We start from the raw sequence: 23,888 nt of genomic DNA on the forward strand, positions 1-23,888 counted from the left end.
ATTAGAAGACTCTTGATCCTATTTAAATAATAATATATTGAAATAATATATTTTAGGAATTGCCCTGATTTTTAGAGCTTTTGCAGTGGTGTTCTAGTTTGTTTTGTTCACATGACATTGCTGGAGCTCTCTGCTCAGTTCTTGATGATGCCACCATGGGAGCAGAGTGTATTTCCCCAGGCTAGATGCTGCTAGGTGGAAGGTGGAGATAGTGGCTGTGCCTTTGGGTCCGTGAGCACTTCCTTGGGCTCAGCTTGTGAGCTAGGCCACCTTGTGCTAGTTGGGCTCCCATTCATTCTCTGGTATTGCCTATGGACATGAAATGCACCTCTCTGGGCCACCTTTTGTTGCTGGGCTGGGTGTTAGGAGACATTGAACCAGGGTTATCCTTTACCACTGTGTGGAGGTCCAAGAGGTGCCAGGCCTAGGTCAGTCACTACCCTGAATGGAAGAATGGGAGGTCGCGGCTGAGCCTGAGACAGGTTGGGACCTAGGACCTGGGACCCTTTGCTGCAGTGGCTGCAGTGCTTTCAACTAGACAAACATCTCGAGCAACAAAATACAAAGCAACTGTAAGGGACTGAAAATAACTGCGGACATATGCATTTGGGAAAAATTATAAGCAAGAAGATACAAAAAGAGCTAAAAACCAGGCTGCCTCTTCTGAAGAGCCAAGAGCAAATCAGGGTGTCAGAAGCAAGAGTAGAGTACTACACATGCCCCCTGCACACACCACCACCAACAAGGTGGGAAGACCACCTAAACCACTCTTCTCACCTGACCCTTGGACCTGCCCCTACCCTCACTGCATATAAGGAACCAGCTCTGTGCCCCTTGAGGAGTGAGCAAGCAAGGGCACCTGTTGTCATTATTTCCCCCTGCTGCAGCAGGGACTCCAATAAAGCCTTGCCTGAATTATCCTTTCTGGCCTTTTGTCAATTTTTATTGATTGAGGAAGGCCAAGAATGCAGATCTTAGGGAGTTCCTCTTGTGGCTCATCAGGTAAAGAACCCAACTAGTATCCATGAGGGTGCGGGTCTGATCCCTGGCCTTGCTCAGTGGGATAAGGATCTGGCATTGGTGTGAGCTGTGGTGTAGGTTGCAAACTCGGCTCAGATCCCGCATTGCTGTGGCTATGGCTTGGGCCAGCAGCTGCAGCTTCAATTTGATCCCTAGTTTGGGAACTTCCATATGCCACCAGTGCAGCCCTAAAAAGCAGAAAAAAAAAAAAAAAAAAAGTCAGACAACTACCAACTTGTAAAACTGAAGGTTGGTGGGGGTTTTTTTGTTTTTTTTGTTTTGTTTTGTTTTGTTTTGTTTTTGTTTTTGTTTTTTTGCTTTTTGGGCTGTACTGGTGGCATATGGAAGTTCCCAGGCTAGGGGTCAAATCAGAGCTGCAGCTTCTGGCCTGCGCCACAGCCATAGGCACACCAGATCTGAGCTACATCTATGACCTACACCACAGCTCATGGCAAATGCTGGATCCTTAACCCACTGAATGAGGCCAGGAATCAAACCTGCATCCTCACAGATACTAGTTGGGTTCATTACCGCTTAGCCACAGCAGAAACTCCTAAAACTCAAGTATAAGGGGTAATCAGAAAATGGAGAGGAAAAAAGCAAAGTATCCCCTCCCTGAACACAAAAACATTTGATTAGTTACCTTGAGACTAGAAGCATTTTAAAGAAAATCAAGGTATAATAGGCGAAACCTGCTATCTATAGAAGTATCTCATTTTAGGAAAAAATGAATGATTTTTCCTTCCTTCCTTCCTTCTTTCTTTTCTAGCCTCACTTGCAGCATATGGAAGTTCCCAGGCTCAGGACTGAATCGGAACTGCAGCTGCCAGCCACAGCCACAGCAACTCAGGATCTGAGCTGCGTCTGTGATCTACACCACTGGTTGCAGCAACTCTGGATCCTTAACCCACTGAAAAGGGCCAGGGAGTGAACCCTCATCCTCATACAGTCACATTTGTAACCTGCTGAGTCACAATGGGAACTCTGAATAATTCTTTATAGTTGTTTAAATTTTCAACCTGTTTAAGTCTTACAAAGTAAATCAGCTTTCTTTTTATGGGGATAAAAGAGAAGAGTTGATTCTAAGGAATAATATGTAAACCAGAAATCATGGAAACACTGAAGTTGTATATTTAAGACAATAGGATTTTTCATCTGAAATGGAGTCATGGCACAGTGGAAATGAATCTGACTAGGAACCATGAGATTGTGGGTTTGATCCCTGGCCTTGCTCAGTGGGTTAAGGATCTGGTATTGCTGTGGCTGTGGAGTAAGCAGGCAGCTCTAGCTCTGATTGGACCCCTAGCCTGGGAACCTCCATATGACGCTTGTGCGGGCCTAAAAAGCCAAAATAAAATAAGATGAAATAAAATTGTACCTAATCAAAAAAAAAAAAAAAAAAAAAGTACCGGGTTCAATCCCTGGCCTCACTTAGTGGGTTAAAGATCCAGCTTTGCCACAAGCTGCAGTGTAGATGACAGATGCGGCTCAGATCCAGTATTGCTGTGGCTGTGGTGTAGCTCTGATTCGACCCCTAGCCTGGAAACTTCCGTATGCCCAGGTGCAACCCTTAAAAAAAGAAGGAAAAAGAAAAAAAAATTGTTTTTAATATACGTAATCAATTGTTTTGTATCTAGTTAAAATAATGTGTTAACAAATGACTGAAAAGGGGGCATGACCAAAGAGTAAACACTTGGGAATTTATTTCCCACACTGTCAAGAGGAAAAGGTACCCTGAAAAACAGCATTCCTATCCTCTGAATGATGATAACCTTGTGTATCATACCTTGATACTAGCAGTGAACATAATTCAGTTAATACCTCAGTTTGATTCCATGTTCTTTGAGTAATCTTTTAGAAGGAAATATGCCAGCAACTGCTAATTGGCCTCTAATATGTCTCCCCTCTGTTATTTTTATTTATTTAGTCTTTTTTTTTTTTTTTTTTGCCTTTTCTAGGGCTGCTTCCCACAGTTTATGGAGGTTCCCAGGCTAGGGGTCTAATCAGAGCTGTAGCCACTGGCCTACACCAGAGCCACAGCAACGCGGGATCTGAGCCGTGTCTGCGACCCACACCACAGCTCACGGCAACGCTGGATCTTTAACCCACTGAGGGAGGCCAGGGATCAAACCCTCAACCTCATGATTCCTAGTCGAATTCGTTAACCACTGCGCCGCAACGGGAACTCCTCCCCTCTTTTAGAACAAGAAAAAAAGGCTTTTTTTTTTTTTTTTTTTTACTGGGAAGATGACCATCCAGAAAAAGGGCAACGTTTCATAGCCTCCCATGCAGGCCAGATATGACTGTGAGATTTAGTTTTTAGCCACCGTGATGAGAACAGAAGTGTTGTGTACTATTTCCAAGTTGTTCCCTTAACAGGTTTTATCAACCTCAGCACTACTGATGTTTGATCTGAACAGTTATTTGTTGTAGGGGCTATCTTGTGCATTGTAGAATGGATCTAGCAACATCTCTGGTTTCTACATATTACGTGCCAGTAGCACTCCCCATCCCCACTCCATCAGTGTCCGCTGTGACACCCGAAAATGTCCCTTAACACTGCCGTATACCCCGAGAACTACTGCTAACAGAAAGTGACATAACCACTCTTTGCCCTTTTCCTTCATTCCATTGAAATGTGGATGTGGTAGTAAGGCATCATGGACTGTGCAGCAAGAACTTAAAGATGGTAAAGCAATAAAATACAAGGGACCTGAGTCACTCACTGCCTCTATGGAGTCAGTCCATGCCAGATTCATGTCATTCATGCCCAGACTATTATGTGAGAGGGAAAAAAATTTTTTTATAGCCATAGAGATCACCAGCGATTGATAAACTCTAGCCCACAGGCTGAATTATTTGTTTCTTTTTTAAAACACAGCCATGCCTACTCATTTACAGATTGTCTATGGCTGTTTTCATACTACAGAGACAAAGTAGTGGTGATGGTGAACCTGTGGCCCACAAAACCTAAACTATTTACTGTCTGGCCCTTTAAGAGAATGTGGATTTCTGGTGTCCATGATAATGGCAACTAGCAGTCACTGAAACTTGTGTGTGAAATCATTTTCTAAATATGTTTCCAAGCTTTCCTCAATTAATCTTCACAATTACTTTCTGAGTTGGTACTATTATTATTATTCTTCCTATTTTACAGATGACAGACCAAGACAAAGAGAGTTAAGCCAGTGGTCACCCAGCTAATGAGAGAGCTGGGATCTGAATTTAGGCAGTCTCCTTGCAGAGCCTTCTAGGAAAAAGTGGGCTAATCAGTGAAGCTGGGCATACACTGGTTCAATATCAGTTATAGCTTTTAGTTACTAACTCAGTAGAATTTAGGTCTGCCACTGGATTATTATTCTTCAAATAAGCTATCTGTTGTCTTATTTAATATATCCATATCTCTATCTTTAAAAGTCAGTCTTAGAGTTCCTGTCGTGGCTCAGTGATTAACAAACCCTGCTAGTACCCATGAGGATTCGGGCTCGATCACTGGCCTTGCTCAGTAGGTTAAGGATCCCGTGTTGCCATGAGCTGTGGTGTAGGTTGCAGATGAGGCTCAGATCCTGCATTGCTATGGCTGTGGTGTAGGCCACACACAGCTCCGATTTGACCCCTAACCTGGGAACTTCCATATGCCATGGGTACAGCCCTGAAAAAAGACACACACACACAAAAGGTCAAGGTCTTCACCTCAGAACATGAATAGAAGTGTATATATTCCAAGTGTATGAACCTTGGATGTTTTCAGTAGATTTTATTCTCTTCTCTTTAGAGTCCAGTTGTTATTTCATGTAGATTTGTGTCATGGTGAATTAGGGCAAATAATTTTATTCCATCTCTCCTGGGTTTTCTCCTTGACCTTCTAATCTTTAGAGCGTTTGACTAGGGTGATCAGGTCTCTAAATTAGACTTAAACTTTTCTCTGTCTCTTTTTTACTTACGTATTTTTCCAATTTAAAAAGGTTAGCTGATTTGTTTCTTCTCTTGGCCTTTATCAAGTGTTCCATAAACTTTGCCTGTTGATGAGTCATAAAAATGTAGTGGGAAGAAACTTGTGTTCTGTACTAATGAGAAAGTCAAGTATGTTTGTGATATTTCTTTTAATTTTAAAAGGAATTTGTAACTTTGGTGCAATAGTGCCATGTAAGAAATGGCATTAAGCTGTGAAAAATAAAACTCACTGTTCTTACTATTTAAGATTTGTCAAAGGATTTAACTATTGTGGTTGCTTGGTATCCTTAGTGGTGGGGTTAAAAAAAAAAAAAAAACTTTTTTTTTTTTTTTAAACAGTCGTATCCACAGCATATGGAAATTCCCACGCCAGGGATTGAATCCGAGCCACAGGTGTGGCAACACCAGATCCTTTAATCCACTGCACTTGACTGGGGATCAAACCCTCACCTCCACAGCACAGCAACCCAAGCAAGCTGCTGCAGTCAAGATTCTAAATCCACTGTACCATACTGGGAACTCCAAAAAAGGTTCTTTCATTAAGGACTACTATATTGATTTTCAGATACTTAGTTACAATTTTTCTTCTTTCTTTATGCTTTTTAGGGCCGCATCCAAGGCATATGGAAGTTCCCAGGCTAGGGGTTCAATCAAAGCTACTGCTGCCGGCCTGCACCACAGCCACAGCAACTTGGGATCCGAACCACATCTGCGACATATACCACAGCTCACAGCAATGCCAGATCCTTAACCTACTGATCCAGGCCAGGGATAGAACCCAAAACCTCGTGGTTCCTAGTAGGATTCGTTTCTGCTGAGCCACTACAGGAACTCCCAGTTATAAGTTTTTTTCTTGAAAGGTCTGTTATCCTGTTCTGTGTGAAGACATGTTGGTGTGCTTGGTTTTCCAGTGAGCCACTTAGCTTCATGATATTCCTCTGCTTTTACTCTTGGAAGCACTCCAATCTATAGATTATACTTTTGGTTTGAAAAGGGAAATATGAATTGAGTATCTGGGAAATTTATCAGGAAAAATAGTCACCCAAAGTGTAGGCTCTATTGAAAATGGATTACTGTCGTTTCACATAAGACAAAAACTTAGAAAACATTATTTGAGGGAGTTCCCATTATGGCTTAGCAAAAATCCAGCTTTTATCCATGAGGATCCAGGTTTGATCCCTGGTTTCACTCAGTGGGTTAAGTATCCAACATTGCCACAAGCTGTGGTGTAGATTACAGATTCATCTTGGATCTGGCATTGCTGTGGCTATGGCATAGGCCTGCTGCTGTAGCTCTGATTCGACCCCTAGCCGGGAACTTTCATATGCCATAGGTGCAACCCTAAAAACAAAACAGAAGAATCTGACTGCAGTGGCTTTGATCCAGTTCAATCACCTGCTGGGCACAGTAAGTTAAAAGATCCCATGTTGCTGCATCTGCAGCATAGGTTGCAGCTATGGCTCAGATTTAGTCCCTGGCCTGGAAACTTCCATATGCCTCAGGTTTGGCCACTAAAAAAAAAAAGAGAGAAAAAGAAAACATTATCTGAATGAGTAATGCAAATACAAGGCTTAAAATTTTTAAACAGCACAAAATGGTGTATGACATGACAAATCTTCTCAATATCATGTTGATACTATGTTCTCTTGATATGATGTGATGAAAATGGCATTTTACTGTTGTGATTTTTCTTTCCCCAAATGCAACACCAGTCTAATCTTGAGGAAAACATCATAAAAATTCCATCAGAGGGGTGTCCTACAAAATACTTGACCATTACTCCTCAAAACTGTCAAAGTCGTTAAAAACAAGGAAAGTCACAAACAGGAGGAACCCTAAGAAGACATGACAACTAAATGGAATATGGTATCCTGGGAAAGAAAAAAGGCATTAAGTTACAACTAAAAAACCTGAGTAAATTGTAGGTCTTGGTTAATAGCAATGCATCAGTACTGGTTCATTAACCTGGCAAAAGTACCCTTCTCATATATGATGTTAGTAATTGGGGGAGCTGAGTGTCAGGTATATGAGAATGCCTCTGTACTGTCTTCTCAAGTTTTATGTACATCTAAAATTTTTCTAGGAGTTCCTGTCGTGGCTCAGCGATAACAAACCTGACTAGGATCCATGAGGACAAGGGTTCAATCCCTGGCCTCACTCAGCGGGTAGGGGATATGGTGTTGCTGTGCGCTATGGTGTAGGTCATAGATGCGGCTTGGATCTGGCATTGCTGTGGCTGTGGTGTAGGCTGGTAGCTGCAGCTCCCAGTTATGCAGACTAACTGGGAGCCTCCATATGCCATGGGTGCAGCCCTAAAAAAAACAACCAAACAAAAAAAAATGTTTTAAAAAGTAAAGTGTTAAAAAAGTCTCTTTTTTTTCCCTGAACCTCTAGTATCCTGGTCTAAAGGGAACCACTTCTTGCCATTTTCTTGTGAATCCTTTGAGAGAAATTTTATGCCAGTTTAAACCTACTGTATATATCCCCCTCCCTCCTGCATTAAACAAACAAAGAGGGGGTAGTTCTTCCTGTGGCACAGCAGGATAAGGATCCGGTAATTTTCTCTGTGGCAGCATAGGTTCAATCCCTGGCCCAGTGTGATGGATTGAGGAGTGCACATTGCCACAGCTGTGGCATAGGTCAAAGCTGCAGCCTAGATTCAGTCCCTGGCCCAAGAACTTCCATATGCCTCAGATGCAACCAAAAAAAAAAGGCAAATGGCAACATGAAGTACTCTTTTTTCACTTGATATATTTGCAGATTGTCCCATATTAACAAACACATTCATTTGTTTTGGTAGTATTTCATTATATATAGCTATACCATAATTGTCTTCTATTTAGATGGATAGTTGTCCTCTTTAGCTACAACATATTAGTTTATAACCCTAATATTTAGAATAGAGATTAGATGTGGGAATTGGGGGCTGGGACAGCAGGAGGGAACAATTAAGTTACAAAATAATACAATTCTTTTGGTATTTAGTTGGATGAATTGATTGATTTAATACTTTCAGAAACAATCACTTTTTTGTTTTTTTAATTGAAAATTTGATTTCTTATTAATATAGCCAAAGTTACTCAGTTTTGAATTTCTCCTTATATGCCATTGAGATTTTAAACATCTGACAGAATGTTATGCATAGGCAGGAATAGTTGCTATTACTGAACTGATTAAAGACATTTTCTTAATATTTAATTGCTGTTTAAACTCATACATTGTTTTCATTTTTTAAAGTTTTATTGAAGAATTTGATTTAAAATGTGTTAACTTCAGCTGTACAACATAGTGATTCAGTTATACATGTCTACACATCCATTCTCTTTCAGATTATTTTCCCACATAGATTATCACAAAATACTGGGTAGAGTTCTCTGTGCTATTTTGGTGTATAGGTGGATGGATGGGTGGATTGACTTACTGCTTCACTTATCTCCTTAAGAGGATTTGAGGCAGGTGTCTTCTACTTAGTTATTTAAATCTGTTTGATGAATATCTGGCAGGTCCTCCTTATGTCCTAACTGTAATACCAAGTAAGTGCAGGTGATAAAGAAATATATTAAGATACAGGCCCAGATATGGCTAATGGTAAAATGAGAAAGACCCAGAGATAGGATTATATTTTTATGAGCTCTACTAACATTCTACAGTGCAGCCTGCTGCAAAAACACAGAGGAGGAGGAGGTAACTAAACTGTATGTCGCTGATACAAGATTAACACTCAGAAATCAGTTGCATTTCTGTTTATTAAAAATGAAATATTAGAAAAGAAATACAAAAATACAATACCTTTTAAAATTGCACCCCAAAAAGTCAAATACCTGGCAATAAATCTGACCAAGGAGGTGAAAGACTTATATGCTTAGAACTATAAAACATTCATCAAGGAGGAGTTCCTGTCGTGGCTCAGTGGTTAAGGAATCCGACTAGGAACCATAAGGTTTCGGGTTCGATCCCTGGCCTTGCTCAGTTGGTTAAGGATCCGGCGTTGCCATGAGCTGTGGTGTAGGCAGGCAGCTACAGTTTTGATTAGACCCCTAGCCTGGGAACCTCCACTTGCCGTGGGTGGGGCCCAAGAAAAAGACAAAAAAAAAAAAAAATCACCAAGGAAATTAAAGAGGAGTCAAAGAAATGGAAAGATATTCCATGCTCCTGGGTTGGAAAAATTAATATTGTAAAAATGACCATACTGTGCAAAGCAATCTACAGATTCAATGCAATCCCTATCAAATTACCCATGACATTTTTCACAGAACTAGAGCAAACAATCCAAAAATTTATATGGAACAATAAAAGACCCAGAATTGCCAAAGAAATCCTGAGGAAAAAAAAACAAAGCAGAAGGTGTAACTGTCCCAAGACTTCGGGCAATATTACAAAGCCACATTCATCAAGATAGTGTGGTACTGGTACCAAAACAGACATATAGACCAATGGAACAGAACAGAGAACACAGAAATAAACTCAGATACCTACGGTCAGTTCATCTTCAACAAAGGAGGCAAAAATATAAAATGGGAAAAAGACAGTCCTTTCAGCAAGTGGTGCTGGGAAAACTGGACAGCCGCATGTAAATCAGTGAAACTGGAACACACCCTCACACCATGCACAAAAATAAACTCAAAATGGCTTAAAGACTTAAACATAAGAGAAGACACCATCAGACTCCTAGAGGAGAATACAGGCAAAACATTCTCTGACATCAACTTTACCAATGTTTTCTCAAGTCAGTCTCCCAAGGCAACAGAAAGAAAAGCAAAAATAAACCAGTGGGACCTACTCAAACTGACAAGCTTTTGCACAGCAAAGGAAAACGTTAAAACCCAAAAAGACAACTTACCGAATGGGAGAAAATAGTTTCAAACAATGCAACTGACAAGGGCTTAATCTCTAAAATATACAGACAACTTATACAACTCAATAGCAAAAAAGCCAACAACCCAAGTGAAAAATGGGCAAAAGACCTGAATAGACTTTTCTCCAAGGAAGATATACAGATGCCAACAAGCACATGAAAAAATGCTCAACATCACTGATTATTAGAGAAATGCAAATCAAAACTACTATGAGGTAACACCTCACACCAGTCAGAATGGCCGTCATTAATAAGTCCTCAAATAACAAATGCTGAAGAGGGTGTGGAGAAAAGGGAACCCTCCTGCACTGTTGGTGGGAATATAAATTGGTACAAACACTATGGAGAACAGATGGAGGTACCCTAGAAAACTGTACATAGAACTACCATATGACCCAGCAATCCCACTCTTGGGCATATATCCAGACAAAACTTTCCTTGAAAAAGACGCACGCACCCACATGTTCATTGCAGCACTGTTTACAATAGCCAAGACCTGGAAACAACCTAAATGTCCATCAACAGATGATTGGATTAAGAAGATGTGGTGTGTATGTATACACAATGGAATACTACTAAGCCATAAAATAGAACAAAATAATGCCATTTGCAGCCAAATGAATGGAACTAGAGACTCTCATACAAAGTGAAGTAAGTCAGAAAGAGAAAGACAAATACCATATTATATCACATATCTGGAATCTAATATATTGCACAAGTGAACCTTTCCACAGAAAACATCATGGACATGGAGAACAGACTTATGGTTACCAAGGGGGAGGGGAAGGGAGTGGAATGGATTGGGAATTTGGGGTTATTAGATGGAAACTATTGCTTTTGGAATGGATAGGCAATGAAATCCTGCTATATAGCACTGGGAACAATATCTAGTCACTTATGATGGAGCATGATGATGTGAGAAAAAAGAATGTATGCGTGTATGTGTGACTGGGTCACCTTGCTGTACAGTAGAAATTCGACAGAACACAGTAAACCAACTATAATGGAAAAGATAAAAATCGTTATAAAATTAAAAAAACTGTACGTTGTTTTTTCTGTTGTTTTAGATGTCATTACGCATGAGCTGAGAAAAAGGAGTTGAAAGTTCATGGTTGTCTTAGTTGAATGGTCTTTGTCACCAAGGGAAGGGAATATCCTCAGTTCTCTCTTGTTCATGGTCAGAGACTTTAGGTGTGTAGGGCAAAGTGAGCTAACTTCCATTCTAAGTCAGCCTCTGGGGAAAGATCCTATAAATTTCTTGGATTTATAAACAGAACGTAATACTCAGTAATGTGATGTCCTTAAGCTTTAGTATATAGGAAAGGTATTATATACTCATGATACAGTGGTGCTGCTACACATAGTTGTGACACAGTTGTTCACTGTTTACCAGAGAATGGTTATATCTAAGGATGGAGGAACGAGGACAGGGGCAGAGAAAGGATGAAGTGTTGTGCTTTTCACAGGTTCTTTTCCCTGACAAGTAGGGCTTTCTTCCGTGAGCTAACCTCATTTTTCTTTCTTTTCTAACTTTAAGACCTGGCTCTCTTTTGTTTATTTAATTATATTTATTTATTTATTTTTAAGATTTTATTATTTTGTTGTTGTTGTTGTTGTTGTTGTTGTTGTTGTTGCTATTTCTTGGGCCGCACCCGCGGCATATGGAGGTTCCCAGGCTAGGGGTCGAATCGGAGCTGTAGCCACCGGCCTACACCAGAGCCACAGCAACGCGGGATCCGAGCCGCGTCTGCAACCTACACCACAGCTCACGGCAACGCCAGATCGTTAACCCACTGAGCAAGGGCAGGGACCGAACCTCAACCTCATGGTTCCTAGTCGGATTCGTTAACCACTGCGCCACATCGGGAACTCCTAATTATATTTATTTTTAACTGTAAAATAGATGAGTCCATTCCCACAAGATTATCAAACACTGTTCCCCCTTGACTCCAGCCCCATTCCTCTCTGCCAAGGAACCAAATTGATTTTTTTGCGTTTCGTGTATATGGAAAGGGGTGTGTGTCGCGTAATGGTATCATACAACATGTACTGTCCTTTTTGATTTGTTCTCTTAAGGTATCTTAGAGAGTGTTTGAAGTCATAACAGGTTAATTGACCTTAATCTATTTCATGGATGTAACAGAATTAATTTAACCTTTCTTCTTTTGTTGGCTTTCTAACTTATCATTTGGGGTTTGTTATTATAACCAAAGCTGTAGAGAATTGCCCTTTACATTTCATTTACATTGTGAGTTTCTCTAGTTATTAAGGAGCTGATTTGCTACTCATAGAATTTAGAGATTATAGATTTTTGTCAGATACTACTGACATGTTGCATGAGGAAACAAGTTGAAGATTTGAATGGAGAGTACAATATCATTTATGTTGAAAGAAAAGCCTGGCTATTTCACAGGAACATATTCTGTTAAGTGGATTTAATGGTTGAACATTTTGGAGAGAAGAATATTGGACTTGAGAATGGTAGTCAAATGAATTTTGACCTTTTCAGTGATGTTTAGGTTTTTACAATAGGAATGTATTTGTGTATTACTTGAATTGTTATAGTTATTAATAAAAACAGAGATGTTTGAATAATTTTATCATATTTTATGCTATAGGTGTAGAACAATCCCTGTTGCATATGGACCATTTAAAAATATTGATCATATCTTAGGGTGTAGAAAAAAAATCAATGTATTTGAAAAAGAAATAACATGAGGGTAAGTGAGGGCCATATTCTTTGGCCACTGTTATTTCAAGTGAGGATTTAATAACCTTGGGTTTTCCAGATTTTATAGTGGAAAGCTATGGTATTGTAGCTTTCTGTATACAAAGTTTGGATTCTAGTACAAGTGACTATAATTTAAAAAATACTGCTCTTGGCCTTAATACCCTTTAATGCAAAATCAAGCATTTAATATTGCCAGTGTTGGGAGTTCCTGTTGTGGCTCAGTGGAAGTGAACCTGCCTAGTATCTGTGAGGATGCAGGTTCGATCCCTGGCCTCACTCAGGTTAAGGATTTGGTGTTACTGCAAGATGTGGTATAGATCACAGATACAACTCGGACCTGGCGTTGCTGTGGCTGTGGCGTAGGCCGGCAGCTGCAGCTCTGATTCGACCCATAGCCTGGGAACTTCCATATGCCGCAGGTGCAGCCCTAAAAGAGCAGTAAATAAATAAATAAATAAATACTGCCAGTGAATATAGTGAACTGTTTAAATCATGTGATTTCATAGAATAGATGTTTTTTAATGTGTGGTTTTCTTTTTTTCAAAGAGATGTGAAGGCTGGAAATATTCTCCTTGGAGAAGATGGCTCAGTACAGATTGCAGGTAATGATTAGTATTTCTTTTTGTTTTAATTTAATGGTCGGTAGAACCACATTATTTATCTTTTTTCTCAGGTGGTTTTCTCTCCTGTTCCATGGACCATCTCTGGTCAAATATAGTATGTTAGCATATCCCTGCTGACTGAAGATGTCTTCCACTACTCATCCTTTAGTTTTAACCTTGGGCATTTTCTGACCATTCCACATTACCTTCCAGTTATCCACTCCTTACCCTTATTAGAGTCATCTTCTTTGGGTTCTCATAGTACTTCCCTTTAAAGGAGTGCTCAAGAAGCCTCATTACATTTAAGAATAAATATGCTAGCACATTGTAAACCAACTTGAATAAATCATCCTTCAATAAAATAAATTTTAAAAAAGAAGAAGAAATATGCTATAGAAAGTTGATACAGAGCTGCTTCTGTCCTGGGGAAAATGAAGTATTTGCCAGTTAGGAAAAGGTGGAAGTATACTTTTGGCAGATTCAGAATTGAAGAGTAAGAGTTGGAGGCCAAAGCCTGCCACTGTTGCTATTCCCGGTGAAATACCCTCTCTACCAGGGTGAGACTCCAGAATGGCTGAACTGCAGGATTGTTAAACAAGCAGATCATCTGAAAAAACCTCAGCTCAGTCCTGTACTGCTGGGATAATCAAGTGTTTGGCAGGAGGAAGATAATCACCCAAACCTTGAGTTATTTTTTCAGCCTTAGAAGATAATTTAGGCACACATCTTCATGTTTTCAGTTAAGGCAATATTTTAACCAAACCACATCATGCTTTTACTAAGCCACATTATGCTTTAACATAAAGAAAAATATTGATAAATTTGACTCCTGTAAAATTAGAAACTTCTCTTTCATTGAAAGAGGAATAGTTTATCACCATTAATAAGAAAAATAAGGCAAAACCACAGATTAGAGAAGATATTTGCAGTATGAATCATTGATAAAGGGCTTAAATTTAGAATATACAAGAACTCATTAAGGAAAAATCAGATAATGAAGACATGAGAATATAAATGGAATGCAAGATGTTCAGCCTCACTAGTTATCAATTAAATGCAAAGTAAAGTAACCTCAAGATACCGCATTATACTGGCTGACCTAGCAAACACACTAGTTGTCAGTGTGAATGTAAAGCAAGGGAAAATCTCACACTCTGGTGGTGGGAGTATAAATTAGTACACTTTATTTATTAAGTTTAAGATATGCATACCCAAAGACTTTCACTTCTAGATGTATGGTGTACAGAAATTCATACTTCAGCATGCTATAGTGCTCATAAAAGTTTGAAACAGGAGTTCCCGTCGTGGCGCAGTGGTTAACGAATCCGACTAGGAACCATGAGGTTGAGGGTTCGGTCCCTGCCCTTGCTCAGTGGGTTAACGATCCGGCGTTGCCGTGAGCTGTGGTGTAGGTTGCAGACGCGGCTCGGATCCCGCGTTGCTGTGGCTCTGGTGTAGGCCGGTGGCTACAGCTCCGGTTTGACCCCTAGCCTGGGAACCTCCATATGCCGCGGGAGCGGCCCAAGAAATAGCAGCAACAACAACAACAAAAGACAAAAGACAAAAAAAAAAAAAAAAAAAAAGTTTGAAACAGTCCCAAGCCTTTCGTTACTAGAATGGATAAATTGTAGTTAATTTATACTTTGGAATACCACATGGTGTTGAAAATGGATAGAACTACAACTTACAGAAAAATGTTAAATCAGTTATAAAAACATAGGGTGAAAGAAGCTAGTCAAAATAAAATATATAGCTTGTGATTCCATTTATATGAGTTCAAGACCAGGCACAATTATGTTGTATTGTTTAGAGAAACAAAACCCAGTGGTAAGAAACTAAAGAAAAGAGAATTCTTAGAAGATGGCAGAGTAGAAAGCACCTAAATTCTGTCTCCCCACCTAGACAATAATTGAATTGGCAGAATCCGTCTGATGTTACTGTTTTGAAATTCCACAGTCCATTGATTGCTTGAAAATTCTAGGGGCAGACTTGCAAGGTAAATTGCAGTTAATTTTGATCAATTTCAGAGCTACTCATTCCTCATCCATCAGCCACATGACTGGCAGCTATGCACATGTTTTTGGAGTGGCTTGCACACAGCTTAAAGGAACCATGGGGGCCAGAAAGGACCCTATTCTCCAAATACCAGGGATCTGCTCTGGTTACTGAGGTGCAGACAAAGAGACGGGCATCGGCCCCATTGTCATTGCACCTTCTCCCTTCCATGTGATTTTCAGGAGACTTAACTGGCCATCATTTTTTGTTTTTTGTTTTTTCCCTTCCCGTCATTTTTCCCTTCTTCCCCGTTTTGGAGCCAGACTTTAAGACATTAAAGAACAACCACATTCGGAGGGAAAATTGGAAAGTAAATGAATGTGCCCAGAAAAAGGTGCAAAAAAGATCCAAGAAGACCTCAAGTTTATACTTCAGGTTGATGCTTGACACAGATGCAGCCTACAACAACCTCCCCAAACAAAACAGTAACAAAAAACAGCAAACCCTGGGGAAGGGGAAGAATCTGATTTCCAGAGTTAACTGCATTATTAGATTCAAATGTTCATTCTTCAACAACAACACAAAAATAACAAGGCATTCAGTGAAACAGGAAAGTATGGCTTATGCTAAAAAATAAATAAACCAACATAAACTATCACTGAAAAAGACCTGATGGCATATCTACTGACAGAAACTTTGAAACAGCTATCTTGAAGATGTTCAGAGAATTAAAGGAAGATATGGGAAAACTCAAGAAATTGATGTGTGAATAAAATATAAATAGCAATAGGAGATAAAATCTAAAAAGAAACCACAAACAAATTCTGGAGCTAAAAAGTACAATGACTTGTATTGTGAAATGAACAATTCACTAGAAGGTTAACTTTAAATGAAGCTTTGAGCAGGGAGAAGTATATATCATCATACCCAACAGGATGGCTAATATCAAAAAAATATAAAATAAGAGGATGCGGAGGAATCAGGAATCCTTGTTCACTGTTGGGGGGAATATAAAATGGTACAGCTATAGTGGGGAACAAACAGTATGGCAATTCTTCATATCAATTAAAAATAAAAATACTATATGTTCCAGTATATAACCCCAAGGAACTGAAAACAGGGACTGAAATGGTTCTTTATACACCCATTTTCATAGCAGCATTATTTACAATGACTAAAATGTGGAAGCAGCTTAAGCGTACATCAGTAGATCAATGAATACACAAAATGTGGCATATATATATATGCAATAAAATATCACTCACCCTTTAAAGGAAGGACATCTTGGCGTATCCTACAACACAGATGAACCTGGAATGTTTTGCTGTGTGAAATAAGTCAGTTATAAAAAGACAAATACTGTATGATTCTACTTATATGGAATACTTATTTTTTATTTATTTATTTATTTATTTTATTCTTTTTTTTTTTTTTTGCTTTTTAGGGCCACACCCTTGGCATATGAAGGTTCCCAGGCTAGGGGTCCAATTGGAACTACAGCTGCCGGCCTACACCACAGCTCACGGCAATGCCAAATCTTTAACCCACTGACCAAAGTCAGGGATCGAACCCGAAACCTCATGGTTCCTAGTTGGATTCATCTCCACTGTGCCACAGCAGGAACTCCAGCTTATGTGAAATACTTAGAATAGTCAAAATCATGGAGACAGAAAGTAGAGTGGTGGTGGTTGCTGGGGGCTAGGGAGAAGGAGTAGTGGGAATAATTGTTTAATGGATATAGAATTTCAGTTTAGTAAAATGAAAAGAATGAATTGGAGCAAGGAGAAAAATCTGAGATGATGATGTGTGGAGGTGAGAGGAATGGAATGAGGAACCCCTAAGCTGTATCTTAATTTAGTCAAGAAGTTCTGCAGAAAGAGGAGAAAATGTCTTGCTATGTGTTATAGAACTATAACTATATAACAATGTTTTCCTGTCTATTTGTTACTGTACTTTTAATACCTTGCTCTTGTATTTCTATTTTAGACTTTGGGGTTAGTGCTTTTTTAGCAACTGGTGGTGACATAACCCGAAATAAAGTGAGAAAGACCTTTGTTGGAACCCCTTGCTGGATGGCACCCGAAGTTATGGAACAGGTACTGTGTCTTTTATCTTGTTTAAAATGACTTAAGGTTTTGTTAGAACATTAAAAAAACCGAAGGAGTTCCCATCATGGCTCAGTGGTTAACGAATCCGACTAGGAACCGTGAGGTTGCGGGTTAGATCCCTGGCCTTGCTCAGTGGGTTAGGGATCCACCGTTGCTGTGGCTGTGGTGTAGGCCGCCGACTACAGGTCTGATTCGACCCCTAGCTTGGGAACCTCCATATGCCGCGGGAGCGGCCCAAGAAATGGCAAAAAGACAAATAAACAAACAAACAAACAAACTGAATAGTTTGCGTTTGTTTGGTCTACTGGTTTGGCTTTGGGAAATACATCTCTGTACCTTGTTTAAGACTTTGGTCTATGATTAAAAAACAAACAACCCCCTCCCCCCAAAAAAACCTCTAGAACATTTCAAGAACATATAAACCTCAATAGTTATATGAAAGGCAATCCAAGGAAGGGTATAATCATGATTGGTTTAATACTTTCCTTAGTACAAATTAAATGACCTCATCTTTTTATATGTAGCTTAATCGCTATGGCTCATGAAGGACTAGTTTTCTACATGTCCCTATTTCCCAGTTGTCTCACATAACTGCAGTCTGATGTCACTCATCCCATTATTGAACGGAAACTCAGCTAATTCTCCAATCCAGTGCTCATTTTTTGCTGCTTGTATTCTTTATGGGTTTTCAAACTGTTGACCTTTTCCTCCTTTATTCACTTCTTAGCTTCCTCACTCTTCTCCTACTTGGGTCATTTCTCTGACTTCTCCTCTGGCTTTCCTTCTAATACTTAACAACACTGCATACTAGTGCCTTGTTTCTGAACTTTTCCTTTGAATTTACATACTCACTAGAAATTTTTATCTCCACTTCCCATCTGTTAATTATTTCTTAATTATATCCTGTCTAGTCTTGTTTTTTAAGCTTGCAGTTAGATATTTCCAACTCCCTATAGATATTTTACACACATGTCTTATAAGTATATCAAACTCAGTATGTAGCATATAAATCTTCTTTTTATTCTGTTGCAGTGTTTCTATTGACCCTGTTGGTGAAGGAAGGCTTCCTACCCTAGGGTTATGGGGCTGGCTGAATGCACAGCACTGGACAGTGGACCTCATGAGATTGACAGCAATTTACTATTATTATTATTTTTTTTAATGTCTTAAATGATTTTTATTTTTTCCATTATAGTTGGTTTACAGTGTTCTGTCAAATTTCTGTTGTACAGCAAAGTGACCCAGGCACACATACGTATATACCTTCTTTTTCTCACATTATCCTCCATCGTGTTCCATCACAAGTGACTAGATATAGTTCCCAGTGCTATACAGCAGGATATCATTGCTTATCTATTCCAAAGGCAATAGTTTACATCTCTTAACCCCAGATTCCAAGTCCATCCCACTCCCTCCCCTTCTCCCTTGGCAACCGTAAGTCTGTTCTCTAAGTTCATGAGTTCCTTTTCTGTGGAAAGGTTTATTTGTGCCATATATTAAATTCCAGATATAAGTAATATCATATGGTATTTGTCTTTCTCATTCTGACATACCTTACTTAGTGTGAGTCTCTAGTTCCATCCATGTTGTTGGCTGAGTAGTATTCCATTGTGTATATATACCATATCTTCTTTTATTTTTTTATTTTTATTTATTTATTTTTTGCCTTTTTAGGGCCACACCTGCCACACACACATGGAGGTTCCCAGGCTAGGGATTGAATTGTAGCTGCAGCTGCCAGCCACAGCCACAGCAACAAGAGATTCAAGCCTTGTCTGTGACCTACACCATAGCTCACTGCAATGCTGGATCCTTAATCCACTGAGCAAGGCCAGGGATTGAACCTGAGTCCTCTTGGATACTAATCGGATTCATTGATTGCTGAGCCACAACGGGAACTCCAGTACCACATCTTCTCAATCCATTCATCTGTCAATGGACATTTAGCTTGTTTCCATGTCTAGGCTATTGTGCATAGTGTTGCAATGAACATAAGGTGTATGTGTCTTTTTCAAGAAAAGTTTTGTCCAGATATATGCCCAAGAGTGGGATTGCTGGGTCGTATGGTAGTTCTATATTTAGTTTTCTGAGGTACTTCTTTACTGTTTTCCATAGTGCTTGTGCCAGTTTACATTCCCACCAACAGTGCAGGAGGGTTCCTTTTTCTCCACATCCTCTTCAGCATTTGTTATTTGTAGACTTATTAATGATGGTCATTCTGACAGGCGTGAGGCGGTACCTCATAGTAGTTTTGATTTGCATTTCTCTAATAATCAGTGATGTTGAGCATTTTTTCATGTGCTTTTTGGCCACCTGTATGTCTTCTTTGGAGAAAAGTCTATTCAAGTCTTTTGCCCATTTTTCACTTGGGTTGTCATTTTTTTTAGCTGTTGAGTTGTATAATGTATTTGTATATTTTAGAGATTAAGCCCTTGTCAGTTGCATTGTTTGAAACTATTTTCTCCCATTCGGTAAGTTGTCTTTTTGTGCTTTTTATGGTTTCCTTTGCTGTGCAAAAGCTTTCAGTTTGAGTAGGTCCGTTTGACTGGTTTATTTTTGCTTTTCTTTCTGTTGCCTTGGGAGACTGACCTAAGAAAATACTTGTAAGGTTGATGTTAGCAAATGTTTTGCCTAGGTTCTCTTCTAGGAGCTTGATGGTGTCTTGTCTTACTTTTGAGGGGTTTTTTTGTGTGCTTGGTGTGAGGTTGTGTTCCAGTTTCACTGATTTACATGCGGCTGTCCAGTTTTCCCAGCACCACTTGCTGAAAGGATTGTCTTTTTCCCATTTTATATTTTTGCCTCCTTTGTTGAAGATGAACTGACCGTAGGTGTCTGAGTTTATTTCTGTGTTCTCTGTTCTGTTCCATTGGTCTATATGTCTGTTTTGGTACCAGTACCACACTGTCTTGATTACTGTGGCTTTGTAATATTGTCTGAAGTCTGGGAGATGTTTATTATTTGCATATACACATATCTGGAGGCAGAGGACACTGCATGCCTCACAGGGTTGTACTTAGGAAGGGAGTGAATAAACAGTTGCTATAGGAGACAGGCTTTGTAGTATGCCTATGGGATGTGGGATGCCATTTGGTTTCTTTGTGAAGGTGTGATTGGCTTGTTTGAACAATTCTGAGGGCTGGCACAAAGTGGACATCTGCTGCTCAAGGTGATATACCTGATTGATTTGATAAGCAGGATTGTTGAACTTAGGGAACCTTGTCCTTGGGAGGAGAGTGGGGAAGGGAAATTTTGTTTAGGTCATTAGAGGCCTTCCTAATGTCAAGGCGGGACATAATGTAGAGCTTTAATTTTAGATCTCAAACCACACACACCCCAAAACCTGTTTTTCTTCCTATATTGCTTAGGACAGAAAATTAGAATATTTATTTAGTATGCTGGTGACCATGTAAAGGAGAGATATTTGGCAACATATTCACACCAACAACTTTAAGAATACTTTCATCCTTTGCAGCTTTTTTCATTCTAAAAATTAAGGTGAAATGAAAAATAAATAAATAAAAATTAAGGTGATAAGGAGTTCTCATTGTGCTCAGCAGATTGCAAATCCAGTTAGTATCCATGAGGATGTAGGTTCCGTCCTTGGCCTTGGTCAATGGGTTAAGGATCCTGCATTGCCATTGGGCTGCAGTGTAGGTCACAGATGCAGCTCAGATCCCATGTTGCTGTGGCTATGGTGTAGGCAAGTGGTTGCAGCTCTGATTCGACCCCTAGCCTGGGAACTTCCATATGCTGCAGATGTGGCCCTAAAATAAATAAATAAATGTGCTTCGAAGGTGGTAAAAGTAATCATGTACGTCTCTCTCTTGTTTACAGGTCCGGGGTTATGATTTCAAAGCTGACATCTGGAGTTTTGGGATCACAGCAATTGAATTGGCCACAGGGGCAGCTCCTTACCATAAATATCCACCAATGAAGGTAAGGTCCATATTCAAAGTACTCCCCCAACTGAAGTCCCAGTTCTCTCAGACTCCTACTTTTTTTGATATTGTTATCCATAGAATTCTGCCCTGAATTCCTTCTAGCAGTTAAAAATCTTATAGATATTTGGTATTTAGCATTGGATGACTTTACATTGTAGTTGATCTTTTTATATAATGACTCACCATCCCTTGACTGTGTAACAGTTTGATATTAGGACCTGATCTGTCTGTGTCTCTCTCTTTTTTTTTTTTTTTTTAGAGCCGCACACGTGACATGTGTAGGTTCTCAGGCTAGGGATTGAGTCAGAGCTGCAGCTGCCGGCCTTCACCACAGCCACAGCCACAGCAACGCCAGATCTGAGCCTCGTCTTCGACCTACACCATAGCTCACGGCAACCCCAGATGCTTAACCTGCTGATCAAGGCCAGGGATCAAACCCACATCTTCATGGTTACCAGGCAGATTCGTTTCATCTAAGCCACGAAGGGAACTCCTGATCTGTCTCATTTTAATGTGTGTTCCCTGCAGTCATCTGTGTAGAGGGGAGATGATGATCATTTCTACTTCATAAGGTTGTTGGAAGGGTTACATGTTTGTTTTTTACGGCCATATCCTTGGCATATGGAGATTCCCAGGCTAGGAGTCAAATCAGAGGTACAGCTGCTGGCCTTCACCACAGCAGTGTCAGATCCGAGCCACGTCTGCAACCTACACCACAGCTCACAGCAACGCCGTATTCTTAACCCACTGAGCGAGGCCAGAGATCAAACCCGCACCCTCAGGGTTCCTAGTTGGATTCGTGTTTGCTGTGCCACTATGGGAACTCCCAAAGGTTCCATGTTATAGTACTTACAGCTTCCATTCATTGAGCACTTATCTGTGCTTTAAGTGCTTTTTACAAATTAAGTAAGATAATCCTTTTCAGAGTGTTCGTTATACCATACCTATGTATTATTCTCATTGTTATTGAATAAAACTTTGCTTTGTGGTAGGACATTAAGCAGCTTTTATTAAAAGGCCTATTATATCCCATGAGGAGTAGTTCTTAATCCCAATGTCCCCAGTATTAGTAATAAATTCATGTTTCAAAATGGTCCTGCCAGTACTATTAGTAACCATTTTTCTCTATATGATCTCTTAGTTATAATATGCATATGAATTCTGTATCTGTTTGTATTTCTAGCTGTTGTTTATAGTTCAGCTTGCATCACTTTGCAAATTGCCCTATGCCTGTTTAAAATGGTGACCACTATTGAGAACTTTTGTCAAAGTGATATTTCACATCTCTGTGATCTTGGTGCACTTCAGAACCTTTAAAATGCTATTCTGTCCCCTTTAGGGCTCTGACAATGTGGAGAGAGAGAAATCCAGTAAAAACCTCTCTGTATCTCCATATTTAAACATGGATATTGACCTATGTGTTTGATGGATGAATTTTTTTTTTCTTTTTTTTTTTTAAGGGCTGCAGGTATAGCACATGGAAGTTCCCAGGCTAGGGGCTGAATTGGAGCTATAGCTGCTGGCCTACGCCACAGCAACACCTGATATGAGCCGTGTCTGCGATCTATACCACAGCTCGCCACAATGCCGGATCCTTAACCCACTAACCGGGGAGCCAGGGATTGAACCTGCATCCTCCTGAATACTAGTTGGGTTCATTTCCACTGAGCCACGACGGGGACTCCTGAATGAAATTTTGATTATATAAAAGGTTAATGATATTTTAAGGCCATGGTTTTCCTAAAGGTCAGAACTGCTAGGTGTAAGTGGATATTCACAAGGTTTTGTAAAGGATGGTTTTTTTTGAAACTGTAAGGTGGGAGGCTATTTTTAGACCCAATAAATGGCTTTTTTAAAGGGAGGTAGAGGAGAAAGATAAGGTTTACTTTTTATCATTGTAGGCAGTGACTGCTGCAATTGTAGCCAGACATAAACATGTTAACCTATTTGCTCAAAATAAAAAATATTGCCAACCTTAGTAATTCTCTTTTAGGAAATATAAGTTGACTCTGAATAGCAAATAATAACCCTGATTATAGCCTTTTGATTTTAGTATTGGCTGACTGTGTCCTTAGAGAAATGATGTATACTTTTATTAAGAAGTTAAACAGTACAGAAAAACACAAAACAACCCAAATCCCATTATATGTATATATGACCTTTATTAATTAAATCTTTTTACATCAAGATAGTATGTTGCCATGTAAGTCAAAGAAGGAAGAAATTTAAGATGGACAGAGTAGGAGTTCCCGTCGTGGCACGCAGTGGTTAACGAATCCGACTAGGAACCATGAGGTTGCGGATTCGGTCCCTGCCCTTGCTCAGTGGGTTAAGGATCTGGCATTGCCATGAGCTGTGGTGTAGGCTGCAGAGACGGCTCAGATCCCGCATTGCTGTGGCTCTGGCGTAGGCTGGTGGCTATGGCTCCGATTAGACCCATAGCCTGGGAATCTCCATATGCCTCAGAAGCAGCCCTAGAAAAAGCAAAAAGACAAAAAAAAAAAAAAAAAAAAAAAAAAAAAAAAGATGGGCAGAGTAATGAAGATTATCAGTTGCTACAGGGAAGGCAGGAAGAATGAGAACTGAAAAGAGGACTGTGTAGTTGTGTAATCTAGGATATCATCAGTGATTGCTATGAAATTTCTGAGGAGTTATGGAAAGAGAAGGCCAGGTTACAAGGGG

At 39.7% G+C, this 23,888-nt stretch overlaps 1 protein-coding gene across 4 annotated transcripts in view; it reads left to right on the forward strand.

Moving 5' to 3' along the window:
- The window catches only part of OXSR1 (oxidative stress responsive kinase 1), a 96,167-nt gene that overhangs the window by 38,716 nt on the left and 33,563 nt on the right, over positions 1 to 23,888 (forward strand). For all 4 annotated transcript variants that reach the window (XM_084987082.1, NM_214342.2, XM_084987084.1 and 1 more), the window contains 3 exon segments: positions 13,107 to 13,162; positions 17,144 to 17,253; positions 21,100 to 21,201. In XM_084987082.1, coding sequence (XP_084843208.1) covers positions 13,107 to 13,162; positions 17,144 to 17,253; positions 21,100 to 21,201 — 268 coding nt within the window.

The sequence above is a fragment of the Sus scrofa genome, chromosome 13 (assembly GCF_054392235.1).
Source record: "Sus scrofa isolate SSC_HxYL_T2T_F1_AM1 chromosome 13, Sscrofa_HxYL_maternal_Yorkshire_Landrace_v2.0, whole genome shotgun sequence".
NCBI classification, from domain to species: domain Eukaryota; kingdom Metazoa; phylum Chordata; class Mammalia; order Artiodactyla; family Suidae; genus Sus; species Sus scrofa.